Source organism: Procambarus clarkii, chromosome 19 (genome assembly GCF_040958095.1).
Source record: "Procambarus clarkii isolate CNS0578487 chromosome 19, FALCON_Pclarkii_2.0, whole genome shotgun sequence".
NCBI lineage: Eukaryota > Metazoa > Arthropoda > Malacostraca > Decapoda > Cambaridae > Procambarus > Procambarus clarkii.
Window position 1 is genome coordinate 18,350,505 of NC_091168.1, and position 10,617 is coordinate 18,361,121.

A 10,617-nucleotide genomic window follows, 5' to 3' on the forward strand; every position below is an offset into this window, starting at 1 on the left:
GTTGAAATAAAGATGAAATAAATAAATAGATGAAATAAATGAAGAAATAAAGCAGTTGGACCTGATGGAGTTTCACCTTGTGTGCTGCGAGAATGTGCAACTTGCTGAGCATTCCACTCCAAATAATATTCCAGACATCCTTGTGCACAGGAATCTTAACAGATATATGGAAAAAGACAAACACAGTACCAATTTATCAAATGGTAGTCGAGAGGAGCCTCTAAATTATAGACCCGTGTCATTAACAAGCGTGGTAGTCAAAACACTAGACACAATAGTTAAAGCCAAATGGGTTGAACACCTAGAGAATAATGACATAATAACGGATAGACAGGATGGTATTCAAACAGGAAGATCCTGTGTAATAAATCTACTCAGTTTTTAGATAGAGTTACTTAGATATTACAGGAAAGAGGTGGTTTGGTTGACTGTGTCTATCTGGACCTAAAAAAGGCTTTTGACAGAGTCCCACACAAGCGGCTGTTCTGGAAACTGGAACATGCCTGAGGGGTGACAGGGAGACTTCTGACATGGATAAAAAATGTTCTAACTGACAGACAGATGAGGGCAGTAATCAGAGGCAATGTATCTGACTGGAGGAGTGTTACTAGCGGAGTACCACAGGGATCAGTTCGTGCACCAGTAATGTTCATCGTCTACATAAGCGATCTACCAGAAGGAATACAGAATTATATGAACATGTTTACGGATGATGCTAAGATACTGGGGAAGACAGGAGACGCAGACGATTGTAATGCCCTTTAAATTGACCTAGATAAAATAAGTGCTTGGAGCATCAAGTGGCAAATGAAATTCAATGTGAATAAATGCAGTGTTATGGATTGTGAAATCTGAGAAAATAGGCCACACACAACTTACAAATTATATGGAAAGGAATTACATAACTATAATTTTATGGTTTTGGATAGTAAGCTGTCGCCAGAGGAACATATAAAGAACATTATGAGAGGAGCGTATACGTCGCTTTCCAACTTCAGACTTACTTTTAATTATATGGATGTTAAAATACCAAAGAAACTGTTCATGGCTTTTGTGAGACCAAAATTGGAATATGCAGCAGTTGTGTGGTGCCCAAATCTCAAGACGCTCATAAGGAAACTGGAAAAGATGCAGCGGCATGCTACAAAACGGCTTTCGGAGCAGAGAAACATGAGTTACGAGGAGAGACTAGAGGCGCTAAACATGACGAAACTAGAAGATAGAAGAAAAAGAGGTGATATGATCACCACTTACAAAATACTAACAGAAATCAAATTGACAAAGAGGAGTTCATAAAACGAGCAACTTCACGAACAAGACGACATAGCTTCAAGCAAAAGAAACAAAGATGTCGAAAAATATTAGAAATTTTTCTTTTGCAAATAGAGTGGTAGACGGTTGGAACAAGCTAAGTGAGAAGATCGTGGAGGCCAAAACCCTCAGATATATGACAAAGAGTACTGGGAAGACGGGACACCACAAGCGTAGGTCTCATCCTGTAACTACACTTAGGTAATTACACACACACACACACACACACACACACACACACACACACACACACACACACACACACACACACACACACACACACACACACACACACACACACACACACACACACACACACAGGGAGCTAGGGGGAGTGGCACTCCTAATAAAGCGGAAATGGAAGTTTGAAGACCTGGAAAATCAGGTTACCAATGAGTGCACAAGCTTCATACATGGAACTCTGACAGCAGATGGGAGGAAGATTGTGATTTTGGTAATCTACAATTTCCCACCAAACAGTAGAAGACCCAGGCAGGAGTATGATGACAACAACAAGGCGTGTATAGATGAACTGCAGAAGGCAGCAACATTAGCTCACAGAATGAGAGCGAAGCTGCTGGTCATGGGGGACCTAAAGCATGGAGAGATAAAATGGGAATCAAGGAATCCCTATGGCGGGGAAGAAACGTGGGGAGCAAAGTTAGTAGATGTTATAGACAGGAATTTCCTAACACAACATGTGAAGGAAGACACAAGAGAAAGAGGAGGAGATACACCGTGCATATTAGACCTAATTTTCACCCAGAACGGAGAAGACATCGAGAATTTGGAGCATAAAATACCTCAAGGGGCCAGCGACCATTGTGTCCTAGTCTTTGACTACACGATGGAATTCAAACTTGTGACCGTGAGACAAGAGGTCTGGGAAAGGAGAGTTGACTTCAGGAAAGGGGACTACAGGAGGATAAGGGACTATCTGGGAGAAGTTCAGTGGGAGGAAGAAATTAGAGGAAAAACAGTCCAAGATATGATGGACCTGGTCACACGGAAATGCCATGAGGCCGAGGAGAGATTTATACCAACAGTAAAGGAAAAAAGTAAGAGGGAATATAATAACCCATGGTTTAATAGACAGTGTCAGGAAGCAAAACTGAGAAGCAGGAGGGAGTGGAGGAAGTACAGACGACAAAGGACAGAGGACAACAGGATCAGATGCAACAAAGCTAGGAACGATTACATTAACATAAGAAGATTATCGGAAAGAAATCATGAGAACGATATTGCGATCAAAGCGAAAAAGCAACTTAAATTACTACACAGCCATATAAGAAGAAAATTGTTGGTGAACGACCAAGTGACAAGACTAAGGAAAACAGAGGGGGCATATACTGAAAGTGACAAGGAAATCTGTGAGGCATTGAATGCCAGTTTCCATGGAGTGTTCACAACCGAGCCTGAGCAGCTCCCATTGTTAGAAGAGATTACCCTATATGAAAGACTATCAGATATAGAGGTGACAGCAGAGGAGGTAATGAAACAGTTGACAACACTGGATGCAACTAAAGCAGTTGGACCAGATAAAGTATCACCGTGGATACTAAAAGAGACAGTGCAGGCCCTCAGCGTGCCTCTGGCAAGGATTTTTAATGAATCACTTATGTCGGAAGAATTGCCCGATTGCTGGAAGAGGGCAAAAGTTGTACCGATTTTCAAGAAAGATGATAGGGAGGAGGCACTTAACTATAGACCTGTATCACTGACAAGCAACCCTTGTAAAATACTTGAAAGAATAATTAGGCTACGACTGGTTGCACACCTGGAGAACGTTAGCTTTGTGAACTAACATCAACTTGGGTTCTGGACAGGGAAATCGTGCCTAACAAACCTTTTGCAATTCTATGATGAAATAACGAGGATAAGACAGGACAGAGATGGTTGGGCAGACTGCATATTTCTGGACTGCCAAAAAGCCTTTGATACAGTACCGCACATGAGACTGCTATTCAAATTTGAGAGGCAGGTGGGGGTGGGAGGAAAGGCCCTAGCATGGGTAAGGAACTACCTAACAGGAAGGAGCCAGAGGGTTACAGTAAAGGGCGAGAAGTCGGACTGGCGAACAGTAACGAGTGAAGTACCTCAAGGATCGGTGCTGGGACCAATTCTATTTTTAATATACGTATTATTAATATTATATAATATTAATATTATACGTATTTTTAATATTAACTTAATGGATCCCGCAGCCTCTCCGAGACACAAACCAGGGTTTTACACAACTCCCCCCTGCACTCGTGCTATGTCAATAGGCCGTTCTCCCTCTTCGCCCTTACATCATTACACACAGAAATCACAATAGCGTGATACATCAAATCCAAAAGGGCCGTGACGAGGATTCGAACCTGCGTCCGGGAGCATCCGAGACGCTGTCCCTGGTTTGTATCTCGGAGAGGCTGCGGGATCCAGTAAGTTCAGTAGAACTTCGGTTTCAACTCTTTTAACCATGTCGTAGCTCAGTCGATTAAAGCAGCGTCTGGGATGCTCCCGGACGCAGGTTCGAATCCTCGTCACGGCCCTTGTAGATTTGTTCATTTGATGCATCACGCTATTGTGATTTCTATTCAATCCAGGATTTGTTCAATCCTGGAGTATGCGGCTCCAGCATGGAGTCCATATCTAGTCAAGCCTAATACTAAACTGGAAAAGGTTCAAAGGTTTGCCACTAGACTAGTACCCGAACTGAGGGGATATGAGCTACGAGGAGAGACTACGGGAATTAAACCTCACGTCTCTGGGAGACAGGAAAGTTAGAGGGGACATGATCACCACATACAAGATTCTCAGAGGAATTGATAGGGTAGATAAGGACAGATTATTTAACACAAGGGGCACACGCACTAGGGGACACAGGTGGAAATTGAGTGCCCGAATGAGCCATAGAGACGTTAGAAAGAATTTTTTCAGTGTCATAGTAGTAGACAAATGGAATGCATTAGGAAGTGATGTGGTGGAGGCTGACTCCATACACAGTTTCAAGTGTAGATATGATAGAGCCCAATAGGCTCAGGAACCTGTACACCAGTTGATAGACGGTTGAGAGGCGGGACCAAAGAGTCAAAGCTCAACCCCCGCAAGCACAACTAGTTGAGTACACACACACAGGTAGTCAGGCAGGCAGGCAGGCAGGCAGGCAGGCAGGCTGGCGGGCAGGCAGGCAGGCAGGCTGGCGGGCAGGCAGGCAGGCAGGCTGGCGGGCAGGCAGGCAGGCAGGCAGGCAGGCGGGCAGGCAGGCTGGCGGGCAGGCAGGCAGGCAGGCAGGCTGGCGGGCAGGCAGGCAGGCAGGCGGGCAGGCGGGCAGGCTGGCGGGCAGGCAGGCAGGCAGGCAGGCGGGCAGGCGGGCAGGCTGGCGGGCAGGCAGGCAGGCAAGCAGGCGGGCAGGCGGACAGACACAGACCGACACACGTTGTCGTACACAGACAGTGTGAGGGAACTTTCATAAAAGCCATGTGGTTCGTTATGGGGCCATACTGTAGTTAGCGGTGTAGCTGTCCAACAGTGCCCTGGCCTGTTCTTCCTGACAGAGGGGAACCCACAAACTCACAAGCTCGCACGCAACCAACACACGCACACCAGCCACTGGCGCATGCACAGACCAACGCTTGCAACAGAGTGGTTGCAATGGTGTTGTACACACATGCACACACATGTACATACATGTACACACATCATTAGGCAGTGATGTGGTGGAGGCTGACTCCATACACAGTTTCAAGTGTAGGTATGATAGAGCCCAGTAGGCTCAGGAACGTATACACCAGTTGATTGACAGTTGGGAGGCGGGACCAAAGAGCCAGAGCTCAACCCCCGCAAGCACAACTAGGTGAGTACATAGTGACTGTGGAGTGTGTGCACAAATATAGACTGAGACGCCTCAAAATTGTTCATGTTTAATACTATTATTATTGTAAATGCAAATCATGATGCATATATATATATATATATATATATATATATATATATATATATATATATATATATATATATATATATATATATATATATATATATATATATATATATATATATATATATATAAGAACCCATGCGCTGTTTATTTAGTTCCTCGTACAATCCCAGTAGTACAAAACAGGAACTTTTTGTACCACAGTTCATATATTGTTCACACACACACGTCCCAACAGTTACAACGTATCCTTGAGGCATCAGACGGAGCCACTGGTCATATAATCATGACCCGTAGTTTGCCTGTGGCCGGTCTGAAGCCGACCTAAGGCCAGGGTTTCCTTGTGGTTGATCAGTTAGACTGTTGGTGTCAGCATCTGGCAGTCTCACAGAGGCGTCAGAGTCTGTGAGGTCCTGTACCTCCGCCAGGGCCTCGCCCGCTCCTTCACTGACACTTATTCCTTTATTAAACCATATTAATAATTAATTAATTATTGTAATTGTTGATAAATGTAGCATTATAATAATGATGTTAATAATTAATGCTCAATGTAATAATCATAATAATACCTTATAATAATAATGCTAATTATTTATATCGTTAATAATTGATAATTATGGTAATAATTGATACTAAATTGTTAACAATGAGAGAACAAGAAACATTTTCTGAGGTCTACTGAGGCTACCTACCTTGAGGCTACCTTGAGGTGCTTCCGGGGCTTAGTGTCCCCGCGGCCCGGTCGTCGACCAGGCCTCCTGGTTGCTGGACTGATCAACCAGGCTGTTAGACGCGGCTGCTCGCAGCCTGACGTATGAGTCACAGCCTGGTTGATCAGGTATCCTTTGGAGGTGCTTATCCAGTTCTCTCTTGAACACTGTGAGGGGTTTGCCAGTTATGCCCCTTATGTGTAGTGGAAGCGTGTTGAACAGCCTCGGGCCTCTGATGTTGATAGAGTTCTCTCTCAGAGTACCTGTTACCTGAGAGCGTTACATTTGGTGTAATGTCAGTCAATCAGTCAATCAATCAATCAATCAGTCAATTAATCAATCAATCAGTCATGTAAGTTGTTATTTGAACGATGGATTGGGATTGGCACTGTCGGCCACGTAGTAACTATAACAGTGAGGGCTCCCGTAGGCTTCCTTATTATGGATAGGCCTATCTTTGGACCGGGGGGGGGGGAGATATACATGAAACACCGTGGCATCGTAGGGTAGGCCTATCACTGGCCGGGAGGGATATCAAAACACCTCCCCATCAATGAGTAGGTCTATCTTTTACATGGGGAGGTGATTGGAGGGGTCTCTCATCGTGGAGTAGGCCTACCTCTGGTTGAAGAGACCTGGATTAGGCCTACCACTGGTTGAAGGGAGCAGGAGTAGGCCTACCACTGGTTGAAGAAGACAGGAGTAGGCCTACCACTGGTTGAAGGGAGCAGCAGTAGGCCTACCACTGGTTGAAGGGAGCTGGAGTAGGCCTACCACTGGTTGAAGGGAGCAGGAGTAGGCCTACCACTGGTTGAAAGGAGCAGCAGTAGGCCTACCACTGGTTGAAGGGAGCTGGAGTAGGCCTACCACTGGTTGAAGGGAGCTGGAGTAGGCCTACCACTGGTTGAAGGGAGCCTGGAAGACTGAGGGTCGCTCACACTGACAGACTGAACGTTTTACCAAGAGATTTCTGGTCGAGGGGAATGGAACTATCAAGGGAAAAGCGCCAATCCATTACGACTGTATAGCACTTGGAAGGGGTCAGGATATGTATTTGGGATGGGACGGGGGGAAGGAATGGTTCCCAACTACTTGGATGGTCGGGGATTGAACGCAGACCTGCATGAAGCGAGAGCGTCGCTCTACCGTCCAGCCCAAGTAGGTGGGCGATTACTGGTCAAAGATGCATCAATGCTGTACACAAACACCTACGACACCTGAACATCTCTCTCTAATAAGCAGGCGATGAGTCACAATAACGTGGCTAAAGTAAGTTGACCAGACCACACACACTAGAAGGTGAAGGGACGACGACGTTTCGGTCCGTCCTGGACCATTCTCAAGTTGATTGCGAATGGTCCAGGCTTGAGAATCGACTTGAGAATGGTCCAGGACGAACCGAAACGTCGTCGTCCCTTCACCTTCTAGTGTGTGGTCTGGTCAACATCATCTCTCTCTAATCTATGCTCATTTGACTTCATTTATTAGGCAATGTACGAACTTGGAAACTTCAAAACTCGAGGATTTATTGTTATAGACACCCTCTCTGTGATTGGCAACTCATAAGATTTTTTAATTTTTTTTATTTATATATACAAGAGTTCTTACATTCTTATACAGCCACTAGCACGCGTAGTGTTTCGAGCAAGTCCTTAATCCTATGTTCCCTGGAATACGACTCGCCAAATCTTTTAACAACCAGGTACCCATTTTACTGTTGGGTAAACAGAGGCTACAGTTAAGGATTGACGCCCAGAAAATCATCTCCGCCCAGGATACGAACCCAACCCAGAACAAAAACAGCGTAACGCCAGGCGAGCGTCTTACCACTAAGCCACGGGGAACTGCTTCCATGGGTCACCGTTCATGAAGTGGACGGTGTTTTGCTGCTCCTCTCAGTGCCATACTGTGCACTGCTTGTAGTTGTTGCAGATTGGTTTTCCCTAAGATGTGTAGTGGTGCTGGAGGGTGTTGCTGATGAGGCCGGAGTGTTGCTGTACTCACCTAATTGTGCTTGCGGGGGTTGAGCTTTGGCTCTTTGGTCCCGCTTCTCAAATGTCAATCAACTGGTGTACAGATTCCTGAGCCTACTGGGTTCTATCATATCTACATTTGAAACTGTGTATGGAGTCAGCCTCCACCACATCACTTCCTAGTGCATTCCATTTGTTAACTACTCTGACACTGAAAAAATTCTTTCTAACGTCTCTGTGGCTCATCTGGGTACTAAGTTTCCACCTGTGTCCCCTTGTTCGTGTCCCACCCGTGCTGAAGAGTTTGTCTTTGTCCACCCTGTCAATTCCCCTGAGAATTTTGTAGGTGGTTATCATGTCTCCCCTTACTCTTCTGTTTTCCAGGGATGTGAGGTTCAGCTCCTTTAGCCTTTCCTCGTAGCTCAATCCTCTCAGTTCCGGGACGAGCCTGGTGGCATACCGCTGAATCTTCTCTAACTTTGTCTTGTGTTTAACTAGGTATGGACTCCAGGCTGGAGCTGCATACTCCAGGATTGGTCTTACATAAGTGGTATACAGGGTTCTGAAAGATTCCTTACACAAGTTTCTGAAGGCAGTTCTTATGTTGGCCAGTCTAGCATATGCCGCTGATGATATTCTTTTGATGTGGGCCTCTGGGGACAGGTTCGGTGTGATATCAACCCCCAGATCCTTCTCTCTATTTGACTCTTGCAGGATTTCCCCTCCCAGATGATACCTTGTGTTCAGCCTCCTGCTCCCTTCGCCTAATTTCATCACCTTACACTTTCCCGAGTTGAACTTTAGCAGCCATTTTCTAGACCATTCCTCCAGTTTATCCAGGTCATCCTGTAGTCTCTGTCTATCTTCATCCGTCTTGATTCTTCTCATAATTTTTGCATCATCAGCAAACATCGAGAGGAATGAGTCTATACCCTCTGGAAGATCGTTCACATATATTAGAAACAGGATGGGTCCAAGTACTGAGCCCTGTGAGACTCCGCTGGTGACATCTCGCCACTCTGATGTCTCCCCCCTTACCGTTACTCGCTGTTTCCTGTTGCTTAAGTACTCCCTTATCCACTGGAGCACCTTCCCTTTTACTCCTGCCTGTTGCTCCAACTTTTTTAACAGCCTTTTATGGGGTACTGTGTCAAAGGCTTTTTGGCAATCCAGGAAAATGCAGTCGGCCCACCCTTCTCTTTCCTGCCTAATTTTCGTTGCCTGGTCATAAAATTCTATTAAACCTGTGAGGCACGATTTACCATCTCTGAACCCATGTTGGTGGTGCGTTACAAAGTTATTTCCCTCCAGATGCTCTACGAGCCTTTTCCTCACAATCTTCTCCATCACCTTGCATGGTATACAAGTTAAGGAAACTGGCCTGTAATTCAGTGCCTCTTGCCTGTCACCCTTTTTGTATATTGGGACCACGTTAGCTGTGGTCCCAATATACTGTGTGTCCCAATATGCTGTGTGTTCGTGCTGAGGCTACAGAATCTTCTGTTTTACTAAGGCTGTATTTGTTGGTTTAGTCTGTCATTTAAGTGAATTTGGGCTCGTGTTCTAATAATCTTGAGTGGCAGTATTCTGCCTACATCAGTATATTAGCCAGGGTGGTTGTCAAGGACAATGGGCTCTGGAATTCGTTTTAAAATGTGTATTATTTGGAGCTTTTGTTTGTTGGTGCCGAATTTCCATTCCTACTCAAAGTCGTTTCTAAGCGTGTTGCCACCTTGGTTTCGTTGGCCATAAGTAATCCTTCCCAACATGGGCGTACCATGTTGGCTTGCGGGGGTGGAGGTCAGCTGTATATAAGTTCAAAAGAGTTGGGGTGTTAGGCAGCTTCCCTGCGGTACTCCACTTTTCAGTTGGGTTACGTCACCCAAGTGGCTGCCACTACTGACCTTAGCTGTTCTGTTGCCTCTGAAGCTGCACACTGTGGCAGTGAATCTCTGTGGAAGCCCTAGTTCACATATCTTGTATTTGATGCCTGTGTGCCAGACTTTGTCGAAAGCTTTCGATACATCTCTGAGCACTGTATTACACGGCTCTATTATTTTCGCCATGACATTGGCTATATGAAATAAAAGGTATAAAAGTTTCGCTCTGTCTTGGACCATAATCAAGTGGTCCAAGACGGAGCGAAACGTCGTCGCTTCTCCATCTTCTGAGTTGTGGTTTGGTCATCATGTCTTCAGCCCGTTATTGGGACTCATCGTCATGATATTGGCTATATGTCAATAGATCAGAGCCGTAGATGTATGGGTCCCTCTGTGGCTTCTGAACCTATGTTGTCTGATGTTATCCTTTAGTTCATAGTGTACCTTGCTGTGGCGGTGGGGAAGGGCAACGGGTACTGAACCAGCATAGTACCTATGTTATGCTGGGAGGTGGAAAGGGAGAGACAGGGAAAGGGAGAGAGAGAGAGGGAAAGGTAGAAAAAGGGATGGTGGGATGATGAGTGGAAAGGAGGATTGTGTCTGGAGGTGTGCATGAGGCTGTGAACACATGTGTATATGTTGAACACATTCGTTCATGCACATAGTTCGTGCGAGCAGGTAAGTGGAGCTGCTGACAATTAGTGTTGTCTGCCATGAAGGTAGTGAGGAAGCCCGCCATCACCGCTGAAAGTTAACATCTCCACGAGCGTTCATATATTTTCATGCCACTCTAACTGCCCGCATAACAAATTGGAGTTAAA

At 45.5% G+C, this 10,617-nt stretch overlaps 1 protein-coding gene across 1 annotated transcript; it reads left to right on the top strand.

Annotated features, from left to right (window-relative positions):
* The first annotated feature begins 915 nt into the window (after positions 1-915).
* Positions 916-1,296, top strand: LOC138366308 (uncharacterized protein B0403.1-like). The gene has a single exon (XM_069327335.1). The coding sequence runs from the start codon at positions 916-918 to the stop codon at positions 1,294-1,296; it is 381 nt and encodes a 126-aa protein (XP_069183436.1).
* The last annotated feature ends 9,321 nt before the right edge of the window (positions 1,297-10,617 follow it).

What these genes read in the sequence shown, in the direction of transcription:
- LOC138366308 (XM_069327335.1), top strand. Translation starts at nt 916, where the DNA reads ATGGTTTTGGATAGTAAGCTGTCGCCAGAGGAACATATAAAGAACATT.